This window comes from Excalfactoria chinensis, chromosome 4 (genome assembly GCF_039878825.1).
Source record: "Excalfactoria chinensis isolate bCotChi1 chromosome 4, bCotChi1.hap2, whole genome shotgun sequence".
NCBI lineage: Eukaryota > Metazoa > Chordata > Aves > Galliformes > Phasianidae > Excalfactoria > Excalfactoria chinensis.
In genome coordinates this window covers 25,627,392-25,653,539 of record NC_092828.1, presented here as the reverse complement: position 1 = coordinate 25,653,539, position 26,148 = coordinate 25,627,392, and the positions used below count along the sequence as shown (strand labels likewise).

Below are 26,148 nucleotides of genomic sequence, written 5' to 3'. Positions count from 1 at the left end.
AACTATGTTCATAGGAGCATATGAAAGAATAATAGCAGTCAGGCAGAGGCCAGCTTTCTGTGCAGGAAGATGTCTGCTTTCCATAGCAAAAGAAGAGCTGATGGTGTATTGAGGCACTTAGTGAGAGCCTTGTTGTCTTGTTATCCAATAACTATCTCTTCTCTTCAAAGCACAATAAATTGGGTCCTAATAATCCCATTAACTTGCAAAAAAAGCTGAGGGAGGAAAAAAAAGAAAGTTTGGAAGAATCATTAAGGGGTTTGTTTAATTTTAGCCAGCCCTGTCTGCTGTGTCCAGGTGTTTGTAACCAAGTTGAGTGTGGGTTTTTGGGTTTTGTGTGTTGAAAGAATGAAATAGAAAGCTCTTTTATTATTCTATCTGCCATACAGCCTGTGTAACCTTCAGGCTGCAAAAGATGCAATAAAAGTTTTCTTCTCCCTACCACAGGCCAGCCTCCTCCCTTCCCCAGGAGTCATAGAGAGTATTTAGCTTCAGCATCAAAGTACCTCCTGTTCAAAGGCTGTTATTATGTCAGCCTTTCTAAATACAGAAGTTGTTTGTTCTGAAAGACAGAAATAAGTATTGACCAGTTATCCCTGCATGCTTCAGATTCTCAGTGGAGATCGCAATGTGTTTTTTCACATTCCTTTGGCATGTTTTTTGACAAAGCAAGTATTATTCATACATATATCAATAATGCCCTAAACTTAACTGTATGGCAATACAAATTGGTTCTGTTTTCCTATATAACTGATGAGTCAGCTGTAAATATAATGCAGTGTTTGTATAGCTGTACTGTGTTTTGAAATGTTAAATAGGTCTCCCTATTCACCACTGGTACCATGTCCTATTAGTGTTGTACCATATATTAAGTTTTCTCCATGTTTAGGAAAATGAACTCAATATTCTCACATTTTAATAGTTTGGGGTTTTTTTTGCCTTCATGAAAGCAACACTTGGGAACTTAGGGATAAATCATTCTTTTGTACTTATTAACCTTTTCCCTGAAGTCAAAAGCAAATGGAATGGCCTGTGATTGAAAGTGGAGTAGGAGGTAGGAGTAACAACAGTTACTACTCCCTGACAAGGAGGGAGGTCCCTCAAAGGGATTGTTTACAGAACTGAAGTTTTTAGCTAACAAACTCAGATGTATTACATCAGTTTCCTGCTGTTATGCACTCTGGTGGGTGGTGGACCCTGTTTGAGGACTTTGCAGAACAAGTAGTTGCCATACAAAAGCTCATTGTACAAATGTCCATCTTTCTTGAAACCTAAAGAAGCAGTGTTATAAGGGGTCACTGGCCACAGGATTTATTTTGACTCCTTTGCAGTTCAGTCTGGCCCCTGCCGTTTTACCCTATAGCTTTTGTCCTACTAATACTGATAGAGTAGTGCCACATTAATACTTACAGACAACGTATTGCCCTGAATTTTGATCCTTTCTCTTAGAGAAACTGTGTTTTCTGTTCTTTCCCTACTCTTATACCTGAATGAATTAGCTCATTTATATTCTCAGTACTTTTCATATTATTCAGCATGCTAAAATGTTTCACTTATTTCACTCACTTTCTGCATTGCTGGAAATCTATGAGATTAATGGTTGACAGAGGTTTCATTTAATTTGGAATTTCTTTTACTTAATAGGGCAGTACCGAAATTTATGAAAAGGATAAAGGTGCCAGACTATAGAGACCGAAATGTATTTGGAGTACCGCTGCAAGTCAACGTCCAACGCACCGGGCAGCCTCTTCCACAGAGCATTCAGCAAGCCATGCGGTACCTCCGTAACCACTGCCTGGATCAGGTGAGTTTTGCTCTGCTCCCTCCTGTCCACGTTCAGCACCCATTCCTAGTTTTCTGTTAGTTTTTTTTTCAGTTCCTTGGCTAGACTGAAGAAGTAAACTCAGAATAAAATGGGTAACTCAAGAAAAAGCTTTTCATGAAATGACAGCGCATACATAAGAGGTTAAAGAACGTACTTAAATTTCAAATATGCCAGACTCGATGTAAATGTATTTACTTTTCCATATACAAATATGTTTAGGTCGGACTATTTAGGAAATCTGGAGTAAAATCAAGAATTCAGGCTTTGCGTCAAATGAATGAGAGTTCAACAGACAGTGTCAACTATGAAGGCCAGTCTGCCTACGATGTTGCAGACATGTTAAAGCAATTCTTCCGTGACCTGCCCGAGCCTCTCATGACCAACAAGCTCTCTGAGACCTTCTTACAGATATACCAGTGTAAGTACTGAGATTTCTAAAGCTAGATGACAAATTGTCGTTTGTATAGCAAGGCCAGAAATTTCTGGACCTGACACATGTTGCGTATGTCAATCTTTGTCTTTTTGTAGTAGCTGTTGTATTACAGGCTACCACATAAGGAACTAATTTTATATTCTGTTTGTGTAATGATTTATTGGAGAAGCTCTTTCAGTTTCACCTTTCTTTGGTGAACAAATACCTTCTCCATTGCTTGCTGATTCCTTGATATTACAGTATATTTTCAAGCTGTATGTGATATGGGTAAGTAGAGGAGATGTGCAAAGAGTACATTAATAGAATCTGGAGCTTTCAAGGGGATCAAAATTCACTGAGTTGTTTTTTGTTACTTTTCTAAGAATGAGATTGCCACAGTAGTTCTGTTTTCTTTTAATTCATATTCTGTTCTTCACCATCATTTTTTAAAGCAATCTTTTAAATTGAAAGCTTTTATTTTATGAATTTTTTGCTACTTTACTGATAGGTACCATAAACAGAATGTTCTTAGAATAAATAGCATCAAAACACATATTTATCAGCACACCTGAAAAGAAATTATTCATCTTTCTGGGATGCCAGATCCAGCTCCAGCAAGGGAGACATTCTCTATTTTGAGTGAAATAAATCAGGTTCTGTACAGATGACTGTTTTGTGCTTTCCAAACAACACATTGCCCTTCAAATGCTCTTTCAAAGGTGTTACGTGGAATGCTTTAAATGTGTTTTATAAAACATTTTATAAAATGGTCAGAGATGAATTAATTTTGGTGACCAGGACCCCAAAGCTTCTTGAAATATTCATGGAGATCCAAACTGATGCAGTGCAGGCACTTTGCTGATCCTGTTTCTTTTTCTAAGGCTAACCCAGCTGTCTCCTCATATATTCTTCGCTTGGTAGCCTAGCTACGACACAGCTCACTGCAAAAACACTTTCCTTGAGCCACTACAGTATTTTGTGCCTTCCCCTGTGATGATGGTGCAAATGGTTTATATCATCCTGGAACTTCCCTCAGACCTCCAGAGGTGGAGGTGACAGTTTAAAATAAAAACATACATACTGTTATTTCAGAGCACACTTTTGTGTTGGTGTTGTTTCAATTCCCAGGAAAGTTTGTGGAAAAGTTGAATCAGACTCTCCACTTCCGTGCATATTAAGCAGCAGCTCTTTCTGGTTAGTGCCAGAAAAAGCTTGACACAGAATCTCAGAAGTATCTGTTCCTTTCCTTTCACAGACAGTAGGTCTGAGCGGTCCCCAGAGGTGGTCAGGAAGTGTTCTTGCTATGCAAATCAAAATGCCTTAAAGCAACTGTAAATTTTGCTTCCCTACAAAGGACAATTTTTCTCTTTGCTTTAGAGTTGCACGCCAGGCTGTGCTCTGGAATTGCCCATACATGGCTTAAATGTATTTTGAGCTGATTTAAGAGACAGCATAGAGAACAGTCAATTTTTGCTTAAAATTGCTTTCTAAATTCAATTGCCAGCCTTATGAAATTGCTGAAGCCTAAAGCATATGCCAATTAAATTTCTGGTTAGCAACGCACGTATTATGGGGCGTGCAGTCAGGGCAGTGTGTTGCTAATGATGATACGAGTGCTCCAGGACTCAGATTCTCGTGTTGTCTTCAGGAATGGATGGCTTGTTAGAAATCCCTTTATAAGAAGCAGATCTGGTCTGGGTTATTTCATTATTTGTTCCCTTCAAGTTTGGAGGAGAAGGCCTTATATAAAGACATGCGTCAAATTTTTCCAATGGATGTTTGTTGTTAGTAACCAAGGAGCTGTTTAATGGTATGGGGCTTCACAGCATTGACTTTCTTTTTCCACTGCATGACTTTGAATGATTTGCTCGATAAAGCAACCCAGTGTGTTTGGTAAAGTACTTTCTGGCTATTTTATGACATCATTGTTAAAAAGGCTTACTAGCCAATTTATTCAATTAATTCACTTTTTTTTTTTTTTTAATGCATTAATGTTTTTAATTTCTTTAAAAGCCAAAGAATTTCTAAATTGGCTGGACTCTGTTTGCTTGTTCACTGCCTGAGTCCAGGATTCTGTCATTTTAGTGCATCTGTGGGAGCAAGTAGCTGTTGAAATTAAATCTAAAATTAACTCTGGCCTAGGCACAACTTCTTCTTGCTTGCATTTCTTGTGAGGCAGGAAATAACTGAGGGTAGTTAAACTAGTGGGTTAAAAAAATTCCTTCATGTTTCCTATGAATGGTATGCATCCTGAAGGAAATCGCTTCAAACTTGAGTTAAATATTTGAAGCTGGAGTTTGCTTTGGGATGCATTCATGCTGTGTGTGTGGAAAATCAATGGGCTGATGAGAGAAATACTAATATTCTGCAGATGTGCCAAAGGATCAGCGTCTCCAGGCTATCAAGGCTGCCATTATGCTTTTACCTGACGAGAATAGGGAGGTCCTCCAGATTCTTCTCTATTTCCTGAGTGATGTCACAGCTGCTGTGAAGGAGAACCAGATGACACCAACAAACCTGGCAGTGTGCTTAGCACCTTCCCTCTTCCATTTAAACACTCTCAAAAGAGAGAATTCCTCCCCAAGGTATGTCTCTAGAGAACACAGCTCGTTGCTGCCAGTCCTGTTGACCCTTTTGATTACCTTGAATGTCTCAGAAATCATCAGATGTAGAACAGTCCTGTGACCCTACATTTTTAACAGATGTGCTGAAATACTAGGAGATTCACAAAAGGGTAGTAATGGGGGGATGCCAAAGGCAAAGTTTAGTGGGAATAGCAAGAGAAGTCAATAACAGCATGCCAAAATCTAGTCCCAAGCAGCCCTGAAAATTCTGGAATCTGGCTATTTTCTTATCAAATATCTCTCTTGCTCTGCATTAAGTAACTGGATTTGTGTGTGTTTTTTTTTACTTCCTTTGAAGGGTGATGCAAAGAAAACCGAGTCTGGGAAAACCTGATCAGAAAGACCTAAATGAAAACTTGGCTGCAACCCAAGGGCTAGCCCATATGATTGCTGAATGCAAGAAGCTCTTTCAGGTAAAACACATCTGCAAAACCAGTGGGTACAATACTAGCCAACATGGCTTAGGTCTGCAGTATAATGGAAAGTTACAAATGTTTCTTCAATTTAATAAGGGTTAGTATGTGAAAAACAACCTCTTAAAAAAACTTTGCATCCTGGTCTGAGTGCACGCGCAAATTTGAAGGAGCACCAGGGGAGTTGTTTTGCTGACATAGGTGCATAATAGACACAAGGTGGTTGTGGGGTCCGGGGCATTTTTGTTACATGAAGGCTTCATTTGAACCATGTCTTCCAGTTTTTATTGTGTGGCCATGAGTATCTGAGCTTTGGCTCTAATTACAAAGCACAAAGTTATTTCCAAGAGTTCCAGTGTTTGCTTTATATTTAAATTCCCAAGAGAGAGCAAGTCTAGGCCACAAAAGCATCCTGAACCGTAACACTCAGACCACCGGTTGGAAGGTCTGTAACAACTAAGGCATGTTCCCTCTGGGGCCCAGCATGGAGAACTAGACAAGTCTGAGTCCTGGTTTTCCTCACTGTCATCAAACCTTTTCAAAGCCCACAACTGAAGGCATGCCTGTCTCTCCTCTTGTAGCTGACAATTGCCCCTCCTTCAGCTGGTCTGCAGGGTAAACTTTGCTGTGGGATTGAGTCTGAGTTGTGTAGCAAAGAAGGGATGCTCCACTGGCGGGGGAGGGAGGAGAGGAAAGAGGCACCCTGTAATTCAGGGACTAATTTGCATCAAATCAAGGTTGCAGAGACACAAACTTAACTTCGGTTATTTCTTCATATTGACTTCCAGGCCTGACAAATATATCTTTTAGAATACAGTTGGTATGCTAGCTCAGGTAATTTGCAGACATAATTACACACACATACTTACACAAAAACCTCTCCAGGCATCTCACTCTCAACCACAGGGTGTGACTACGGCCAACTTTAGGGTGAAGGGAGTAGCGAGCATCTCATCAATGGGAGATGATACATACCCATCCTTTGGTGACTGTGAAGCTGAGGCAGTAACTCTTGGATTTATGGAGAGAGCTGCAGGAAGATGATTTGTCCTTTTCATCCTTCAGATACCTGAAGAAATGAGCCAGGGCCGGAACTCATACACAGAGCAGGACCTTCGTCCCCTCAGCCTGGAAGAGCTCCGGGGCAGCAGCAGCACCATGGAGCCCTCTGACTACCACTGCTACCTCCAGGACTGCATGGACGACTTGCTGAAGGAAATGAAGGAGAAGTTTAAGGGCTGGGTCAGCTGTTCCACCTCAGAGCAAGCAGATCTGGCCTATAAGAAGGTATGCACACTAACTCACTCCACCATTCTGCATCATCTCTAGTACAAGCCAGCTCTGGAGATAGATATAACAGACGGTTCAGTACACACCTTTATTTTGTGGATAGATTTGAGGAAAAAATAATAATCTTTTGACACAGTTGCACACCATCTAAAGATAAGTTGTCTTTCAACAGTAGTCAGTGAACTTGTGTTGAATGGAGCTCTTGTGTTTATATAGCTCAGGAATGTTCACTGCATTGCATTTACACACCCTCACTCACTTGCGCAAAGCCTTGACAGGCTGACTTTTGTTATACAGGCAGTGGGAACAAAGTTTCTCTGCTCTGATCTTGCACAGCTCAGAGCTAGCAGACAGAGATGTGTTTCAATCAGATTCGAGCTAGGATATTCTTTAAAAAATGAACTGGGAAAATTAGGGGTTTTTTTTTTGTTTGTTTTTGTTTTTTTGTAGCACCACAATTTAACAGTAGTTCATATGGGAGAAAATAACTATAACTTAAAAATAATTTGGAAGTTAGCGTGCTGATGCCTTTTGCTCATAGGAAAACATCCTGTCTGAACTTACAACAGTCTTAGTACAAGATATGTGTGCATTTGTGTGTGTATATTTAATTTGCTGTATTTATTCAGTAGTGTAAAATAAAAAGGAAATGTAAAACTGAGGACTATGCTCATTTTCCCCAGGCATGTGAAGGTCCCCCACTCCGGTTATGGAAAACTACCATTGAAATTGCTGCTACACCAGAGGAAGTTTTAAATCGTTTACTTAAAGAGCAGCATCTTTGGGATGAAGATCTTATAGACTCAAAAGTAATTGAACCTTTGGACAGTCAGACAGATATATACCAGTATGTCCAGAACAGCATGGCTCCTCACCCAGCCAGGGACTTTGTCATCTTAAGGTAAGAGATTTTTATGCTGTAGCCTTAATATTCCACACACAAACTTTGTCTACAGAATTTCTGTAGAAAGCATGTTATATACTGAAAAAAAACTGTTTATGTACAATTTGAAGTAAGTATTTTAGATGTTTGTCAAAGACAAGGTTTTTTTTTTCTTCCTTTTTCATAGAACATGGAGGACAAACTTCCCCAAAGGAGCCTGTGTGCTTTTAGCAACTTCAGTGGATCATGACCGTGCTCCAGTGGCAGGTGTCAGAGTTAATGTGCTCCTGTCTAGGTATCTGATTGAGCCCTGCGGGTCAGGAAAATCTAAACTTACCTACATGTGCAGAATTGATTTAAGGTATGGATTTCTACTTTGTCCTTTTGTGCTGCTAACATGTATTTTACAGTGCAAAATTCAGACAGTGCTGCACCTGCAGCTTAGTCTGTAGTGCATGCACATAGGGCTCTGAGAGGTCACAGAAGATTATCTTTTGCACGCGTCTAAACAGCAGGGTGGGTTTGTTACATTACAAGCCCCTGATTTGTGTTCTAACACAGCTGTTGGTATATAATCCCACCACTTTATTTGCCAGGTGTATTTATTTGGATGCAAGGACATGTTTAAGTTAAGTAAGTTAGTGAACCAGACCAAATTCTCACTAAACTTCAAAAAACTTTTTGCTTGCTGCAGCGAATTCATTTTGGATCAAATCTATGTATTAGCAAGGCTGAGCTCAGCAAGTAAGCAATAGTATGGAGATTTCACAGTCAGGTGTTGAACCAGCTACATCTGTATTTGATTCTGACTAAGAAAAAGGTATGCACTGTTGCTGATACTTTCTTCATTGTTTTTTCCCCACCAATTAGGGGTCACATGCCAGACTGGTACACCAAGTGTTTTGGACACTTGTGTGCATCTGAAGTAGTTAAGATACGAGACTCTTTCACTCATCAGAGTCTTGAGAGCAGGGAAATAAAATCCAGGTGACTACTGAAGAAGAGGAACATCTGTGCACTCCAGACCTCAGCAACATAGATGTTACCCAAAACAGAGGCTCATCTGCTTCCTGCTTCAGACCATCTGCAAGTCATGTCATGAAGGAATGACAGCATGAGAACTTGACTGTGAGCATTGACTGTGGCCATACCATACACTTTAAAGCTGCTTCCTGTCTGTTTAAGGTCTATAGTGTAGGCCTTGACTGGAATACATAGGAGGACTGTGCAAGAAAAATAGAAGTATTGTACTATTAGGTGGTTTGAATTGCTTCTGAGAAGCAAAATTCTTTAGATGCAAAATATATTATGAAATATGGTGAAGGCTCATCATTCCCATGTGAAATACTTAGCTTTATGTACATACCCGTGTCATTTTATTTGTAGTGCATTGAGGGACTTACTTATGTATCCACTGGAATAGTTGGTACTCTTCAATGTGTTCTCACTGAGATAAGCAGAGAAAGGTCTGCACAGAGATTAAAGAGTGAATGAGTGTATTGATGGTTGAAAGGATAGCAAAGTTGAACTTGAAATGTGTCTGGCACACTGATAGGTAGCCAGGATGGATTTTAGTATACTGGATACAGTTGCCTCTCCTGTGGACCAGGAGTAGCCATCCTTCCCATTTGTCAGTTCTGCATTTTGCTGAGCTCTAATGCTGTTAAAACCCCCATGCAGATGTTACAGTAGGCTTGCTCTGGCTACTGTTCACTCCTTAGTAAATGATCTTTGGGAGTGAAGGCAATTCTATAGTGACTTTAAGTAAATAAATATACTTTGAAACAACATAGCAGCTTAGAAATGAAACACCTACTTAACAAGCAAGAGAGGTGGTCATGTCAATTGTTATATTGCCAAAAAATATTTGTAGATTTTACCCTCGTTAATTATATGTATGTATTTTAATGAGCTGTTAAATGTTCTACCATCTTCTAAGAGCTCAAGAGGAAAAATTAAACACTGGAGTCACAGGACTCCTGCAGCAGCAGATGGAGTGGTTGGGTAGAAGACTTTTGTAAGAGTTTGCTCCCTTTCTCTCTCTCTCTCCCCTTTGCTTGTTTTCTTAAGAGCTGCATGCTAACACAAACAGAAGTTGAATGTGAGCAATTTAGAGGGGTACAGGTGTGGGCAAAGAGAAGGGTGGGATTTTGTCTTGGGTTTTATTTGCTTTTAATTCCTTTGGGATACCCCCACACACAAACCCTTAACAATCAAGGTATATGAACTGTAGGAAGTGTTAAGGTCCTCCAGAAAGGTGTTGTTCAGTAGGTCTTACTGTAAAAGTGAGGTGCAGTATTAAGTGATAAATGTATTTTGTGGCAAGAGTATGAATGAGTGGCAAGATGGAATTTTGACTGAGACTTTGTTACCATTGTCAGTATTATTTTAAGCTTTCTGATGAAGATTTTTTTTTTAATTAATTATGGCAAATAATGTAGTATTTCCAGTAATAGTGTTCCTCATGAGTAGGAAAACCTTGTATATTCTTCTATATCAAACACTTCTGAATTTGTAAAATTGTATGTTGTACATACCATTCTATTGTAAACATGTATACTTGCCCACAGTGTACTGTCAAACATAGATAAAGCATGGTAAAGATTATTTAAAATATACCTGTATTTATACCTCAGATATTCTTTTTGGGTTTTTGTACCTCAAGTATATTTTCTATTGTAAATGTGCTTTACACGATTATGATCTGAGAGAAAGGAAAATGTTTAACTTGCTATAGATGTCTGTACAGAATATATCCAATAAGTGCACTATTAAATGTTTAAAAGAGGTAATTGTAACACTTTTTTTCCCCACATCCATTTTCCTTCTGCTGCCTAAAGCCTATTTCTGCAAGCTGAATCAATGTCCTCTCTGATTTCTCCAGCCATTTGAACTCCTCCTTTCCGAGGTGAGGGATCAGCTGAAGGTCCTCCTTTCCTCCTTCCAGGCCCCAGATTTAAAAGTCCCAACTAATCACCATCATTTGTCTTCCTTGTCTACAAATACATGCACCATTACCATAGTCTATGGACTACCCATGTAAATTGGTTCATGGTGTTGTTCTTTGGACTTCCTCTGTCCCAACCATCCTTCAGTACAGGAGGGATGATTCAGTGTTGGTTTACTGCATGCTGAAGCTAGTTCTAATTCTATCAGAACTTTCTTTTTTAAACTGAGTGTTTCTCACTGTAATGCTTTGACCAAGGCATCTAATAACCATAGTGATGATGACATGCAGTACTGTGTAGTAATTGGCATCATACAATTTAAATTATTGGCTATGCTCGCCCAACGCCAAATCAATTTGCGATACACAACAGCCATCTCCATCCTTCATTAATGGCAACCCCATGCTGAATAGAGCTAGTTTGGTATGTTCTTCATAATGTTGAAATTCAGTGCTGCTTTCTAAAAAATTTAAGTAGGAGAGTAGAAGTCTTTCCACCCCCAGTCTTTCATGAAAAGAAATTAGGACACAGAAGGGGTACATTTATGCAGAAAGATTCAATACACATAATCTGTCCACTAGACAAGAGGTAGTAAATTTCTACAAGCACTGGAAGGTCATAAAAACACAGAAGAATAGCTCAGACTGCCTGAGCGGATGTTCAAGTTGGGATATATATATGTATATATTAAAAAAAAAAAAAAAAAGTTAATGGAAACTCTGAAGCAGGAGAAATGGAAAAGACATCTTCCGCACACCAAGAGGTCTCTGATGCTGTGGGACGGTCTCTCCCTGAGAAGCAAGAGCGTAAGTCATCTAAAAATGTGCAGGCTAAAACCTTGGAATCATTCCTTCACTGACTTCCATAAAGCCCTAAGAGAGATCATCTGACCATTACTTGACATGATTACAGGATTTGCAGACCACCAGTTTTCATCTACAAGTGTTGAGTAATGCTGTTCCCCTGAGTAAAAAAAAACCACAGTATCAAGAATAAAGTCATCGTGATATAACGATTATTCTGTAAGTTGCTAATGAGCACATCTTTCTTGCAGCTTAAGTTTTGCAGAAGTGGATTTATTTATTTATTTTAAGAATGAAAATACAGCACCTCCATTCTACATGCCAGGAACATAAAGATCAGTATGGGACTCAATAGGTCACATTGATGGTTGGACTTGATGACCTTTTCAAGGTCTTCTTCCATCCTAGATTATTATTCTATGGGGATGTTACCTGAGAAGTGGGACAATCTTTTGGTTTTCTAACATTTACTCAAAGCCTATCCCAGTTAGGAAGGTCTGTTAGCATGCTTTGTTCATGCAGTGCCTGTGGTGAAATAATATTGCTATTAAAAAAATACTGCTATTCATGTACTTATATATATATATTCAAAAAGTAGAGTGCTAAAAGTGCTAGTGCAATTGAATTACATTATACACATTCCAGGGAGCTAAATTAAATAACATTTTCCACAGTAGGACTGCCAGCCTCCACAAGATTCCAGGACTATCACAGAGTGCTCAGCAGCACTGATATTATACTCTGCTTGTTCTTCTGTCTTCTGCTTTGTTACCCCAAATTAGAGGCCTCAGCAAACACACTGAACTGTGCCTAGAAGCCTTTTAAGAAGGACACTGAGCAAGAAAACAAAGTAGAGATTTACTAGCTTCTAGTGGAATGATGGAACCATGGACTAAATAAATAAAATTCAGTTTGATCTCTTCCCCTTTCCAACCCACAAGAACAACTGATACTTGTAATAGCATCCAAACATTGAGGCAGAACACAGACCTCACAGCAATAGTTACAAACCAGACCAGGCAGAAGAGTTATCAAAGTCAGTTCAGCTACCAGACTGGGGACAGAGGAAGTGCTGTGCCCCAAACATCTCCCCTGGTAAGGCAAGGCAGACAAAGAAGGAATGAATGACTCATCAGTGACAATTGGATTTAGAGGCCCCATTGCTGAGGGCTACAGAGATCTTAGCAGGCCAACCATGGCTATCAGGCTGTTAGGTGTATCTTTGTTAGAAACTCCAGCCACAGGCAAGTCTTGGGGAGCTACAAGTGTCTGAAGTTCCAGGCTTGGATAGAGTTGCATCTGGGTTAGTGCTTGGAGCAGAGCAGCACAGGAAGCTACACCAAGACGCCTCAGGAACAAAGACAGCAAACCCTGACTTCTGGAAAGGTCAGCCACAGCTCTATAAAAGCAGTAACTGTTTTCATTATATAAATAATGAATAACAAGTGTTAACTATATCTTCAGAAATGGGTTTTTAGTGTCATTTTTCTTTAAGAGCTTGGAGAGAAGCATGCTTACAGAACTGCTAACTTTGAACTCGTACATTTCTATACTAGCCACTGATTTGCTGGGCTTACCTGCAAATGTATTTTTCAAAAGAGGCCACAGCATGTTTCCTGAGCTGTGCTTCAAAGAGCTCTGCAGTGGTGCTCTTGTTTGGTGCATAACCTGCTGAAAGGCAACCCCAACTCGCTTTTCTTTGTAATCACTTGCTAACAGCATATATATATAATATAATATTTATACATAAATATGTATTTTTTATATATATTAGTTGTGTGGGTTTGTGTTGTTGTTTTTGTTTGATTTTTTGAAGTTAACCACCACATCATTGGAGTTTTTAATGAGACTTTATGCTATCTCCTTTAAGCTCCTTTCCTGTGCCTCCTCTTCCTCTGCTGCTAAACAGTCAAAACATTTTCCAGACCCAGCCTCTCCATGCAGCCATTTACAGACTTCTGTTGAAAGAGTCGCTGCCAAATTTTATAAAGAATGTTCCCTGGGGCACAGAGGGGCGGGAAGTATCCTTCATGGCCTCTGTTTTCTTCCCATACTGTTTAACAAACAAGAAACCCACCCGCAGCCACTCTGACCTCTATTTAGGCACATCCCTTTCAGGCAGTGACACAAATGCACTAGGAAGGAAGTGGCCCTTAGAAAAGATGCAGGGAAATAAAGGACAACAGTGTGTGGCTAAACAAACAGGCTCTCTCTCCTCTATACTCCTCTGCTGCCCAGTTCCTTCAGAAACCATACCCAGCAGCCTGACTAAGCCTGTTCACCAGGTTTCACATCCACCCCACCAGCTCCACCACACTTTGCCCCAGTTGTAGAGTTAAACATGAAGGAATAATCCAAAACCCTTTGGCATAAATGGGAAGCCAGTCCAGGCTCCTTGCATCGCTTAAAGCCCATCTCCCAGACCAGCCTTCCAGCTGGACAACACATACTACTTTGTCTCAGTTTCTCTACTTAGACTTCACCAGCTCTTCAAGGTAAAAAGAAAATGTGTGTGTACAATATATATATACATATATATATATATATACACACACACACACACATATATATAGGGCATCCGTTATTGCAAGTAGAAAATACAGGTTTTTGTGACTATCTGAAACACACACCTAGAAGCCAAACTGAGCACAAGTTCCTGTTCAAGCTGCCTCTTTTTTTACTCACAGTTCCAAAGGAATTCCAAATCCAATTACTTTTGATAGGTAAGAGATTAAAAAGATGTGCTACTAACTCCACTTCATGGAGGGGAACATAAAGATGAAGATTTTGGAACCAGAGATGCTACTACAGTGCTTGAAAACCAGGCTCAATACTGCATGCTGATCATGGGAAGGAGCTGTAACACACCACAACTGACAGACTTTGCTTAAATAATGCTTTAACTGGAGCAAAGAAGAAAACAAATAAAAACACATAAAACAACAGTAGTTTAAAAGATTACAAGGATTATTTTTGAAATATTTCCACATTTCTCTGGCAAATTCCATTGATCACAGTCCCAGCTTACTGAAATCCCAATTGGAGAGTTACCTTGGTGTGGTTACATCCCCTAGGCCACAGCAGAAGCACAGCCAGGGGACCTGCTTCCATTACCATTGAGAGCCCCTGCTTGCCATCAGCACACCAACCCTCAGGGTTGCTCCTCAGCAACCACTGGCCCCAATCTGGACAGAGGAAGGGAAGTGTACTGTAAACAAAGCTCTGACCCTGCTGCAAGGGCACTGTCCTGCCTGCAGTCCCACAGACTTCTCAACTTTTCTTAAAGTTTGTTGGAGAAATACACAGAAAAGCAGCCCAAGCTTTTGCAAGGATTTGTTGAGAGCCTTGCCCTGTTATGCGCTTTACTCTGATAGCACAGGGTGGCGCAGCAGACAGAATACAGGATGGAGCCTGGTGGGTGTCATGCACCAACAGCACTATTTGTGCTTCTGCCTGATCAGCATCCATCATTCATAGCTGACAGTTAGCACCACATCCAGCCAGCTCCTGGAGGAGATAACACTCAGTAAGTTGAGCGAGTTGTTATCAGTCAGTATTGGGGGGGGGGAGGGGAGGGGGAAAGGGGCATTTCTTTAAGCAAATCAGATTTTTTTTGTTTTATACCTATCATTATGCTCCAGGAGTTCATCAACTGGCATAAAAATGAAGATATATACTACTCACAACTGCTTCAAGCCTGTTTGTTTCATGGCTACAAGATACCCTTTGTAAGGAAGTGTTTCCTGGGCTGCCATTCCTTAGGGCTTACCACCCTATGAATACTGTTCTCCTTTTCCAGTCAATTGGTGATCAAGCCTATTTAGTGTGATTTAGACATGAATGCTTCACTAAAGCACCAAAAATCCATAAATGCTTCTCATGTGCAAATAAGATTCACTGGTTACTCTAAAGTGCTGCAGGAGCAGACAGGAGACTGAGCAGCAGCAGTTCCAGAAATCATTTCCTGCTGCAGCTCTGCTGTCCCTTACACTGGTACTTTTTGTCCTGCAAACTCCCCATTAGAGCCTGCAGGCTGTCTTATAGGGCACTTTCCCACTGCTTCTGTGCTCTACCTGGTGGCAGTGTTCACTCCATCATCACAGGGCCAGCACTGCAGCCACCCCAGGCTCAGCTTTGACACCTCACTTCCTTCTTCAGCCTTGATCTGATGAAAAACCTTCCACAGGCAGCTCAGGCTAGATGGCCTCATTTGCTTATAGATTACATCATTTTTAGCAGTACTTAGAGGTGAGGGGCTTGTCATCAGCCTCTTGAAAAGCTGAGTAACCATCCTTTCTCCAGAAATGCATAGGTTTCTTCAGGGGGAGGGCTGTCCTGGCTTTTTCTCTTTCTGGGACAAGAAGATGAGAAATGATAATTTAGCCTTGCTAGTTATTTTCAAGCGCAGATTTAAATCACCAAACAAGGCACCCACAAGCTTTCATCAAAAGGTCATCAAGGTCATCAAAAGGTGTTTTAAAATATTTGCCTATTTTTGTCCAAAAGCAAATAAAACTTTTAGCTGATGTCTCAGCTGCTTTTAGTTAACTGAGAGCCACTGAGGCAAAGCACTGCCATTCCTCAGGAAGTTTGTAGATGACACCAGACTGTGTGGTGTGGTAGACATGCCCAAGGGACAGGATGCCATCCAGAGAGACCTAGGCAGGCTCAAACAGTGGGCTCATGTGAACCTTATGAAGTTTAATTGATTCAAGTGCAAAGTCTTACACCTGGGTTGAGGTAATCCCCACTAATACAAGCTGGGGGGATACAAAGATAGAGCATGTCTCAGCTGGAAAGGACTTGGAGGTACTGGTGGATGGAAAGCTGGACACGAGCCAGCAATATGCCCTCACAGTACAGAAAGCCAAACTTACCCTGGGCTGCATCAAAACAAGTATGGCCAGCCAGTCAAGGGAGGTGATCCTGCCCCTGTACTCTGCACTGGTGAGTCCTCACTTTGAGTGTCGCATCCAGATGTGGTGTCCTTGTTACAGAGCAGATTAGACCTGTTAGAGTACATTGAGAGAGTGTCATAAAAGTGATTCAAGGGACAGAACACCTCCCCTACAAGGAGAAGCTGAGAGACCTGGAGCTGTTCAGCCCAGAAAAGAGAAAGCTCTAGGGAGACCTGAGCAGGGTCTGTTGTGATGGACAAGGGAAAATGGTTTCAAACTAAAAGAGGGGAAATTTAAATTGAATATAAAGGCTTTGTTCTGATTTTAATACAATCAGAGTGGTGAGGTCCTGCCATAGTTTGCCCAGTGAGGTGGTGGATACCCCACATCCTTGGAGGCATTCAGGGTCAGGCTGGACAGGGCTTTGAGTAACCTGATCTAGCTGTAGGTGTCCCTGTTCACTGCAGGGATTTGGACTAGGTGATTTTTAAGGGTCCCTTCCAACTCAAAAAAAGATACTGTGAGATAAGCTTAGCTGTTGCTTCCACTCCTGCTCTCCCTGTAGCTCCCAGGTGATACTTTGGCCCCATGAGGCCAGCTGTCCTTGTGCTGCTAGCTCCAGGACAGCTGCAGGCTCACCCTGGAGAGCAGAATTAACCATGGAGGAAGTCTCTCATTAAAGATATCTCTAACTCTCCCTCTTGGTCATTTTTCCTCACTGTTGTTCCACAGAGAATAATAAAAATATCCCCTGAGAGAGTCAAATGAAACACCTATAAGATAATCCCAGTGCAGATAACCCACTGCACTACCTCAGAGGGTATTTATAGCCAAGACATGCTTCCTCAGGGGATTATAGGTTCCAAATCAGAGCAGTTGTTTAAAAGAAAAGAAAAGCTTCTTCTTTCTCCTTAATTACACTGAGTTCCTTCCACCACAGAACTGCAAGTATGAAATACACTGTTAAATGCAACCAGCCAGCTGAAATAACTTCCCAGAAACCCCAATAATCACATAGTCATATTCACATGATAAAAGCATGGTGATACTAACAGCTTGCACTAACATGTCTGAACAATCATCAGGACTATACATAAACATAGAACTTGCTCTATAGATTTGTTTCAGAGCCTTTTTCTACCTGATTATGGCTCCAGGCAGCTCATCATCTATATAGACACAGTAATTAAAGACTGGTAATTCAGTTCTGTGGCCAATACATCCTATAGGTTGACACATGGGGGTTCATTTTCAGCTAGTTGGCATTTCAGATGCCCACTAGAAATCAGCTACTAGAAAGTCATCATAGGAGAACAGACAGCAAGCATTTCTATTTCGGCATCTCAACAGGAGAAAGTGGTTGCCCTGAAGATCTCAATAGGAAACAGTTTTACTTACACAGCTCCACAGATGCTAATGGAAAGCCACTGATTCCATCTGCTTAAACCAAGAGCATGCAGCAGGAACCAACACTTCCCTCATGCCTTCATTTCAGAGGAGTACACTCCATTTCTTGGCAACAAGCTGAATACATGCAAGAAAACAAAGGAGTTTGGTTTGGGTTTTTTTGTTCACATATTTGAAGTACATGTTATAGAAATAGCAAATAAATAAAACATCATAAATACAAGCATTTTTCTGGAATGATTACAAAGGGGTGGGAATTCGAACAGCAAATCAAAACTGACTGCAGTAGATCCTAAGTTTTATTCCCACATAAAGCAATTGAAGTTTTTGTCAGCTGTGAAGAAAATAGCTTAACTAGAAACCATGGATGTTTGGGTACAGCAGGAGGAGAGCAAAATCTATGTGCAGAATAAAATCCAGCACCAAAGTCAAACACCTTGATTAAAATTTTAGCACTATCAGCTAACTTTGTTGAGTTTTGGTTCACATAGGTTTGTCACAGACTAAAAGCTGTATGTGCAAACTGAGAACATCAGCCACATCCTCCAGCCCTACAGCATCACAAAGCAATGCTGTATATATGAGCTCAAGAAACTTTCAGGTTTAAAACCACACCCAAACAGGTTTTTCCACACATCAGACTACTGGAAAAGAAGCCTAAGACTTGAATGAGAGGTATTTAAGTAGTTCAGCTCCACATAACTAAATTACTGGTGGGAAAGGTAGTGCTGAACTAGATTCTACAGTAGAGTCTTCCCTAGGACAAACACGCCACTCAGGTTTAAGACTGCCTGCATTTACCACACCAAAGAAACTGATCTAGCAGTTCACAGCTGAGCTATTTGCATCACTAGCTGAGACTTATAACTTGGGAAGGGTGGCAGAAGCCAGTTCCTAGTGACCTCCAAAGCATCACCTATACCACCATCAGTTCCTTGAAGTTACTTTGTGAAGCTCCCAGTGTTGGGGGTTGAAAGCCCACTGCTAAGATAGGAACTAGTTTTATTCTCACTTTACAAGTTAGGAAGCTGAGAAGAATGTAGATGAATGAAGACAGTATCACACACAGTGTGTGAGGGAGATAACAGCTGGAGGTATTTCAGAAGAAATAAGATCAAAGCAAGAAGTCAGCAGGTGTTCTGGGGAGATCAGCTGTCCTTGACTGTCTATTCTGTGCATCTTGCAAAGCTGTACCAACAAACCCACCAAAAAATATTGTTATTTCTGTTGTACATAGGCAGACCAGTTAACAACACTTAAGATGACAATGACAACATGCAATGCAGTAACAAATATAATAAGCTAATTGTTTACAGTTTAGAAGGGTTAATATTAAAATGCATATAAATAACTTCTCTATCATTAATCTTTTAAAAGATACCTCTGGTTTTTGGATCATGTCCCTTCATTGGATTTTCTCAGGCCGTTGAACTGGGAGGATCTGGTGTGCAGAACAGTGGGTCGCATTCAACGGCCACTACAGGCAGTGATGCAAGGCCAAGGACACCATCAGGGAAAGCCGTGCCTTTTCAAATCCATATTGATACACTCTTCTCTCTGCATCCATCTTTTCTTTCTTCTCTCCTCCCTTTGTTGATAATTTCCTGGTTTATGCTGCTGCACTCTCATTTTTTCCCCAAGGACCTCTCCATGCCTTTCACTGACTGAAAAGGCACCACCTCATCTTAAATAAAATGTCAATTCAAAGGCTCAATGCTTTAAGCTTCTTTGAAACACACTGAATTCAGCTTTCCATTGCAGCAAGCAGTAGCTGAGGCACCCTCCCCCTAGTGGGTTCAAACACCAGCCCAAGACTGACATTAAATTACAAAGTGGTGTCTCAGCAGACCAGCCCTGCCTGCCCTTGTTCCCAGCTTTCACCAGAACTACTTGCTCCTGGGTGGACTGTACCAGGCTTGGAGCATGTGGAGCTTCCTCCCAGTGATTGGTAAATGGAAAATGGAAAGCAAATAAGAAAACAGGGGCTAAAGTTGAATACAAAATTGTTTATTCATTCTCAGTCTTTTAAAAGATTTCTTGTTGGTGCTCACAAATAACTATGTTTGGATCGCTTCTGCATTTTGCTCTGTTTTTGTCTGCAGAGAGATCCTAGTTCAAAGACAGAGATAAACTGACACCTAGTGGAAAATTGAAGCTTTCCTTTCCCCCCTTCTTTTGAGCAGCATATTTTAGGCAGTATTTACATGGATTGCATCCATATTACTATTATTGTAGAAATGGGAGATCGGGGAGCCCCTGAAGTGCTTACAAACAAATTTATCCTCAAGGCAGTTGATCTTCTGGAGTCATTGCTCCTAGTAAACCAGAATTATTGATTCCCCAGTTAATGTCTTAAGTATAAATATTTAAGAATTGAGAAGCATTTTATTCCAAAACTTTGATTTTTAATGGCCTCAGATAAGTTCATCATATGGCATCACTTATTCCAACTAATGATAAGAATGCAAAGATCATTTTGCCTTGTCCTTGGGCTTATACATGCTTTAGAATCCCATCTCAGTAGTTGCTTAATGTTCAGCATCTGTGAAGGGATTTTGCAATACAAGACAAATGCCAAATGCAGCTGAGCTGACTGCAGAGTTCCCACAGACTGATGTAGGTAACATCACCCCTATGTTCTTGTGACTAATAGATTTGATTGGTACAGTGCTGTGCTCTGCAATCCCTGCTGAGCAATTGCTTTACAAGGTCCAGCTGGACTAGAATTAAGTAGTGGGGATTCTTTTGCAGGCAAGATCTCTAAATATAATTCCATGGTACTGAGAGGCTTTTGTATTCACTTCCTTAAAACAGCACTTTCATTCTTCTAGCACCTCTGCCCGCATGAGTCAAACTTATCTAAACTGTCAGCTCCTGGCATAGAAAATTCATGTTCTTGTGACTTGATCCCTCTGTCTCAGCCAAGGGGGATGTGTGTGTTTAGACATAATCTTCCATGCAATTGTTGAAGAAGCCCAGACCTAATTGTAAGTAGCTGAGAATACAGTTTGATAACTACAAGTAATGCCACTAAAATCCCAAAGGTGTGAATATTAGGTTTGATGTAGTGATCTTGAGGGAACCAGTGTACAAATTGATCTGAATAATCAGATTAATATATAACTTACCATAAAATCACTAAGGTTGGAAAAGACATACAAGTCTGTCCAGTCCAACCATCCTCCAAACCATGTCACTCAACACAATATCCAAACATTCATTGAACAACATATAGTTAAATTCTGAAATCTGATTTACAAGCCAATCCTCTTTAAGAAACTACTACCCAAAAAGCTAATTTCCTACTTAACCCCTCCCAAAGAAGTCCTACTGACCCCCCGGAATCTTCTGCTCTACAACCACAGTGACCTAGATCTTCTAATTTTGCCTGTTAAAATGATTAATCGCATTACAGAATCAATCTTTACATTCTCATTCCAATTTGAGATAAATATAACTCTATGCCTTTTTGAATGTATTAAGTAACTATTAAATTTCTAATAAGCATAAAATACTTCCAAATATTTCTGCTCCTACAAATGAAAGCAAGGACTTTAGAACATAACTGTAGATCCTGTGTTTGTGTTCTGTCTTTCATAATTCTTAGCTACTTTTAAGTCAGCTTCTAGCTGGATATGGGAAAGTCATCTTTTCCTACAGGGTTATGGGATTATTTTTCAGTTTGGCTCATTTATGAGCTGATTTTCCTCTGTCCCTAGTTTTGTTCTCTGGGAACAGCAGAGACCACAAAATGTTTTTGATTATCCACTTAATCCCCTTAGGCGGTGTGGTGTCTTTAGTCCAGGCTTCAGTGAAACTACATTTATTTGTTGAGCTTTTAGTTCTCAATTAAAAAAAACTTGAAAAACTTCCTGTGGTGCTTTGTACAGCATCTTGGCCAGTTTATACTGAAAAACACTGTCCTATATTCCATATTCATACTTTTTAGTCTTCTCCCTTAACTTCTTTTAAAAACTAATTCAATGTCATATTTCTTTTTTCCCCTCAATTGTGAGGTTTTCCAGACTTGTTAGAAACATTCCTATTTGTTGTTTTGCCATCTTCTCTCACTCAGTTTTCAGTTTCTGAATTCTTCTGATGCACTCATTCAAACCTTTGCATTTGTTCTCTAGGAAGCTGGCACACAAATGCTAGAGACTGCTATGAAGTTGCTCACAATGACCTTGGCATCAGCAGGAAAATATCACATCACGCTGTTCTGTGTATGTATCCAACTAGCATAGGGAAGACCGGCTTTGGAATATGCAAACTAAAACTGAAACCCAAACCGTGTGCTGATATTTCATTGAATGTTACCCTGATAATCTGTTTATATTTATGAAAACAACATCCAATCACACAGGTCTACAGACATTAGAGGCCACAGCAATGGCTCTTACTGTGAACCCAAGATAGCCTGGAGAAGCCCAGAGTACCAAATATCACTTGCAAGGATGCAACTCAGCTTTGACCATGTCAGTGACTGAGCACAGACATCTTCATTACCTACTTAATTCCTCTGGAAACAAAAAGGTGACTGTGTCTCAGATCTGTGCCATCCACTAAGAGTGACATCTCTCTAGGTATGCCTAGTGAGTCAAGCCTGAGAGAGACCACTGTTTACTTGGGGCTTTTTGGTCCACTTAAGTTGGAAATGAGTCTTAAGAGTCGTGGCATAGGCAAGGCTGACTACTGGGCAGCCCAGCTTAAGTGTACTGGGGCTCCTAGAAAGAGCAGTTCCCCAAAGTGCCCAGCAGCAGAAGTCACTTCATGCAGTGCCATAGTCAGAGAGCCATAGGCCAAGCATCTCACAGTGATGGCCTGTACAACCTGCCCAGGACTCCAGGCTGCTGCCCTGCTACAATTCACTGCTAACATTCCACAACGCTGCACTGAAACCAAAACCCACAAGTTGATTTCCTGCTAAGAACAATGACAGAATTCACCATAGTTCAAAGACATTTTCCTTGAGTGTATTACTGGTTATTTAAAACAATAATTACAGGGCAAATACATAGTAAAAACCATTGATATCTCCATATCTTTCTCATGAAGTTTTTTCATGAACTACTCCCTTGTTTTGGAGAGAACATCTATTGGTCTTTAAGGCTGTCACACAGCTCCTGAACAGTGCCTCCTGCAATTGCTAGTATTTGGGAAGGTGCCTTCCCCCCGTGTTTGGCCCTTCTTCCATCTCACGATCTCCTGTAAGCATCCTGTAGCCCATTCCAAATGGGGACCAACTCTTCTAATCCAAGCACAGAGGCTCAGCCTCCCTGTACAACTATTCTACCTGCCAGTGGTCTGCAACCCCCTTTGACAGCACAGTATTTATTATATCAGATGGTTATTGTTGCACATGTCTTTTTCTTTATTTAAACTTCATTGTAGGAGCATTAAAACTGTTTATGTAACCTCTTTATTACATTTCTTTCTGGCAATTTATCCACTTAAGTGTTTTGTGTTGTTTTTTTTTCCATAGCCTGTCTTCAGTGAGCTCTCATTTACACTTCTTTTCTCCCAATAAGCCAAAGCCTAGTAAGTTATCATAGAGACATCATAGTATCATCATAGTATCATAGTATTGTGCGAGTTGGAAGGGACCTTAGAGATCATTGAGTCCAACTCCCGGGATTCGAGCCCTCTGTGTAGCAGAGCAGCACTTCTACCCCCTGCTCCACAGGGGGGATTCGAACCCGGGCCCCCTGGTGTTGCAGACGGGAATTCTACCGTTGCGCCACCGGGGCACACACAAAGACATGAGCCAACACAGATTTGAGCGCTCACATGGGTCAACTGCCCAGACAGACTAATGCTCTGTTTAATATTTCATAAAGACATGAATTATAAATTCAGTTCAGATTTCTTCACAAAGCACTAAATCATGTTTCCAGTGAAGTCTCCATGTGAACTGAAAAGCAAAAGGTGAATCTGAGGACACACACATAGTTGTATACAGACCTTACCCTGTACTGGCCAGAAAAATCCCTGAACCTCAACAGCAGCCACATGCTCTCTGTCTCAGAATTCCCCACTTAGGATTTTACTCAACATCAAAGTCAATGGATGTAAGTTAAAGCAAATAAAAACTCTTTTTTGTTGTTAAACTTAACACATTTCCTTTTACTCTTTGATTTGGTATCTCTGGCTGCACTTTTGGAATTTTTCATGGTAACTAAACCATGAATGCAAGGTGCCTGTCTTTTAAACAGGTAAATGAAAGATCTGAATGTGTTACAGCCCCACCATGGTCTGTCTCACACAAAGGCTGGAATGAGGAACATAGCTGTGAGTGCCTGGGGCTCCTTCCCAAAGCACCCAGGAGATGGGTGCAAGCTCTGCATCCTCAAATCCCCTTGGACACACCACCTGCATCTACCAACCATACCCTGCACAACCCCACTCAGATGTTTGCTCTTGTCTTAGCCTGACCAAACATTTAAGCATTAGGTAAATCACCCAGAGATGTAGGAGTTAGAGTAACTTCTGAAGTAGTCCAAAAGCCAGTGGAGAAACAGCTGAGCTTCTAAAATGAATAGTGCAAGTCCTAGGAGGCTGTGAGCACTCTGACCATTATTAATATTGATAAGAGATGCTACTGCTCAGTACAGGCAGTGCCTTCTCAAGGCCACACCATTGACTAAAACATCAATTTAAAGTAGCCTGGGGATGCTGTGAGACCTGACCTCCATTAACGTCACCACCATCTCACTTCTAGCATTCTCTCACATATGTTGGAAAGTGGCTTTGGCCAATGACCCAGGGAACACTCTGCTTTGCCTCTTTCTAAATAGAGAAGTCTAATGCAGTATTGAAAGGCTGCATTTTCTCTGCACTACAGCATTTATCCTGTTCAGGAAGCTAACTCCTCCTTTCAGAGGAAACATTGATTTGCCCTCCCCAGATGTACATAATTAAATCTGTCCATTTCTGTCAGCTTCATGGTAAGGAAACAGACCAATGATGGCTCACTGTTGTCCCTGTAGTTCTGACACAGTACAGTCCCTTCTATAAAGATAGAGAAAGAGACACAGAAAAGGCTTGCTGCTGCTTTACTGTAAATATCTTAATACTGTAAAATAGACTTGTATATCTTACAGGAGAGAAAACATCAGTTTTTAACTTGACTGCACACAGGCACCTTTGTTAGTGCACTGATGTCAAAGTGACTTTTTCAGTTAGACAGTATCTGCTTGCTTCCATCCTCTCTTATTTTTTTCTTGTGAAAAATTCAAAGTAATTGGAATCATAGAAAACTTTTTTCTTCATCCAGAAGACTGCATTTTAGATGTTAAATAGGCAGTAAAAAGCATCCAGTATTGTACAGAAATCAACATACTTCATCAAGACAGAAGAGGGCAATCTAACACCATCTCACTGTTCCCATGATCCTTAACCCATCCACTGACTATTTCGCAAAACTGAGCATTGCATCCCATCAACAGTGACAAATAGGGCAAAGAAGTTATACCCAAGAAAATTTCTGAAGTCAGGAGTCCCACTTACCCACTTTCTTTCTTCAATGTTTCTAGTTCAGTTCAATCATAACTGCTGAGTCTCCTCCTACCAGCTTAGCTGTTGTTTAATCAGATGACTTAGCTTCAATTTAAGATAACCTTTCTCTGTAGGAGGAGATGAAGAATTTAAAGAAGACAGTCAGGGTGGGTGCAGGTGCTGCTGGTTTGCCTAGAATTGACATAGCAGCATTGCAGACACCTGCTGTCTTCAGGTACACCAAGCTCTAGGAAGATGTGAGAATAACCTAATGGGCTCAAAAGGCACCTAAAAACATACACTGATGAATAAATAACAGTTGATATAAAAAACAGAGAGTGACTGAGGTGTAAGGTGTTCTTAATTCTGTAAATTAGTCATTGTTGTAAGGCTTGCTATAGTGCTTTCAGGATTTAAGATGCTATTTTCTCAATTTTATCTTCAACTGTCTGAGATAGAAGCCTGGAAAGTATCATCGTAAATGCAGATTAAAGGGTAAAAAATGACAAATATGTGGAAGTAAATGCTCAGAAAGAAGAAAATGAATGAGGTTAGAAAGCAATAGAAATGAAATTATTAGGAATAACAGAGTCTTTGGTAATTAGTCTGTCAAGAAGGCTGCACAATCACTTGCATTTGAACGCAAAATACTAAATATATTTATAACTAACTAACATACTAATACTAATATATTTACAACTGTAGTAGCATAACAAGCATCTAGAAATTCATTGTAGAATCATCACAGAAACTTTTGAGTTGAAAAGGACCTTTAAAGGCCATCTAGTCCAACTGCCCTGCAATGAACAGGGACACCTACAGCTAGAACAGGTTGCTCAGAGTCCAGTCCAGCCTGACCCTAAATGTCTTCAGGGATGGGGCATCCACCACCTCTCTGGGTGGCCTGTTTCAGTGCCTCACCACCCTGACTGGAAAAAAACTTCTTCCTCTTATCCATTCTAAACTTCACCTCTTTCAGACTGAAGCAGTTTCCCCTCTGCTGAGGTGTCTGTCCCTTCTTACAGTCCCCCTTTAGGTATTGAAAGACATCTATCAGGTTTCCCCTGTGCCTTCTCCAGTTGAACAGTCCCACGTATGCACACAGAATATTTCAAAAACTAAGTGTCCAAGATACCCGCACATGTTTGGTA

At 40.6% G+C, this 26,148-nt stretch overlaps 1 protein-coding gene and 1 long non-coding RNA gene across 10 annotated transcripts in view; one reads left to right on the top strand and one right to left on the bottom strand.

The window, feature by feature from the left end:
• DLC1 (DLC1 Rho GTPase activating protein) overlaps nt 1–10,359 on the top strand; it is a 243,040-nt gene extending 232,681 nt beyond the window's left edge. For all 8 annotated transcript variants that reach the window (XM_072334570.1, XM_072334569.1, XM_072334568.1 and 5 more), the window contains 8 exons: nt 1,645–1,804; nt 2,045–2,243; nt 4,609–4,822; nt 5,160–5,274; nt 6,340–6,561; nt 7,248–7,465; nt 7,635–7,808; nt 8,318–10,359. In XM_072334570.1, the coding sequence (XP_072190671.1) occupies nt 1,645–1,804; nt 2,045–2,243; nt 4,609–4,822; nt 5,160–5,274; nt 6,340–6,561; nt 7,248–7,465; nt 7,635–7,808; nt 8,318–8,438 (1,423 nt within the window). In that variant the 3' untranslated portion in view covers nt 8,439–10,359. The remainder of the gene's footprint in view (nt 1–1,644; nt 1,805–2,044; nt 2,244–4,608; nt 4,823–5,159; nt 5,275–6,339; nt 6,562–7,247; nt 7,466–7,634; nt 7,809–8,317) is intronic.
• Nucleotides 10,360–13,852: 3,493 nt separating this feature from the next.
• Nucleotides 13,853–25,114, bottom strand: LOC140251956 (uncharacterized). Of its 2 annotated transcripts, XR_011903501.1 has the most exons (5): nt 25,010–25,114; nt 17,495–17,620; nt 16,076–16,207; nt 15,272–15,549; nt 13,853–14,705 (listed from the first exon to the last, which is right to left on the bottom strand). It is a non-coding gene; the product is annotated as an uncharacterized lncRNA (long non-coding RNA). The 2 variants fall into 2 exon arrangements; XR_011903500.1 differs by lacking the exon at nt 13,853–14,705 and having other exon boundaries at nt 14,869–15,549.
• Nucleotides 25,115–26,148: the final 1,034 nt, after the last annotated feature.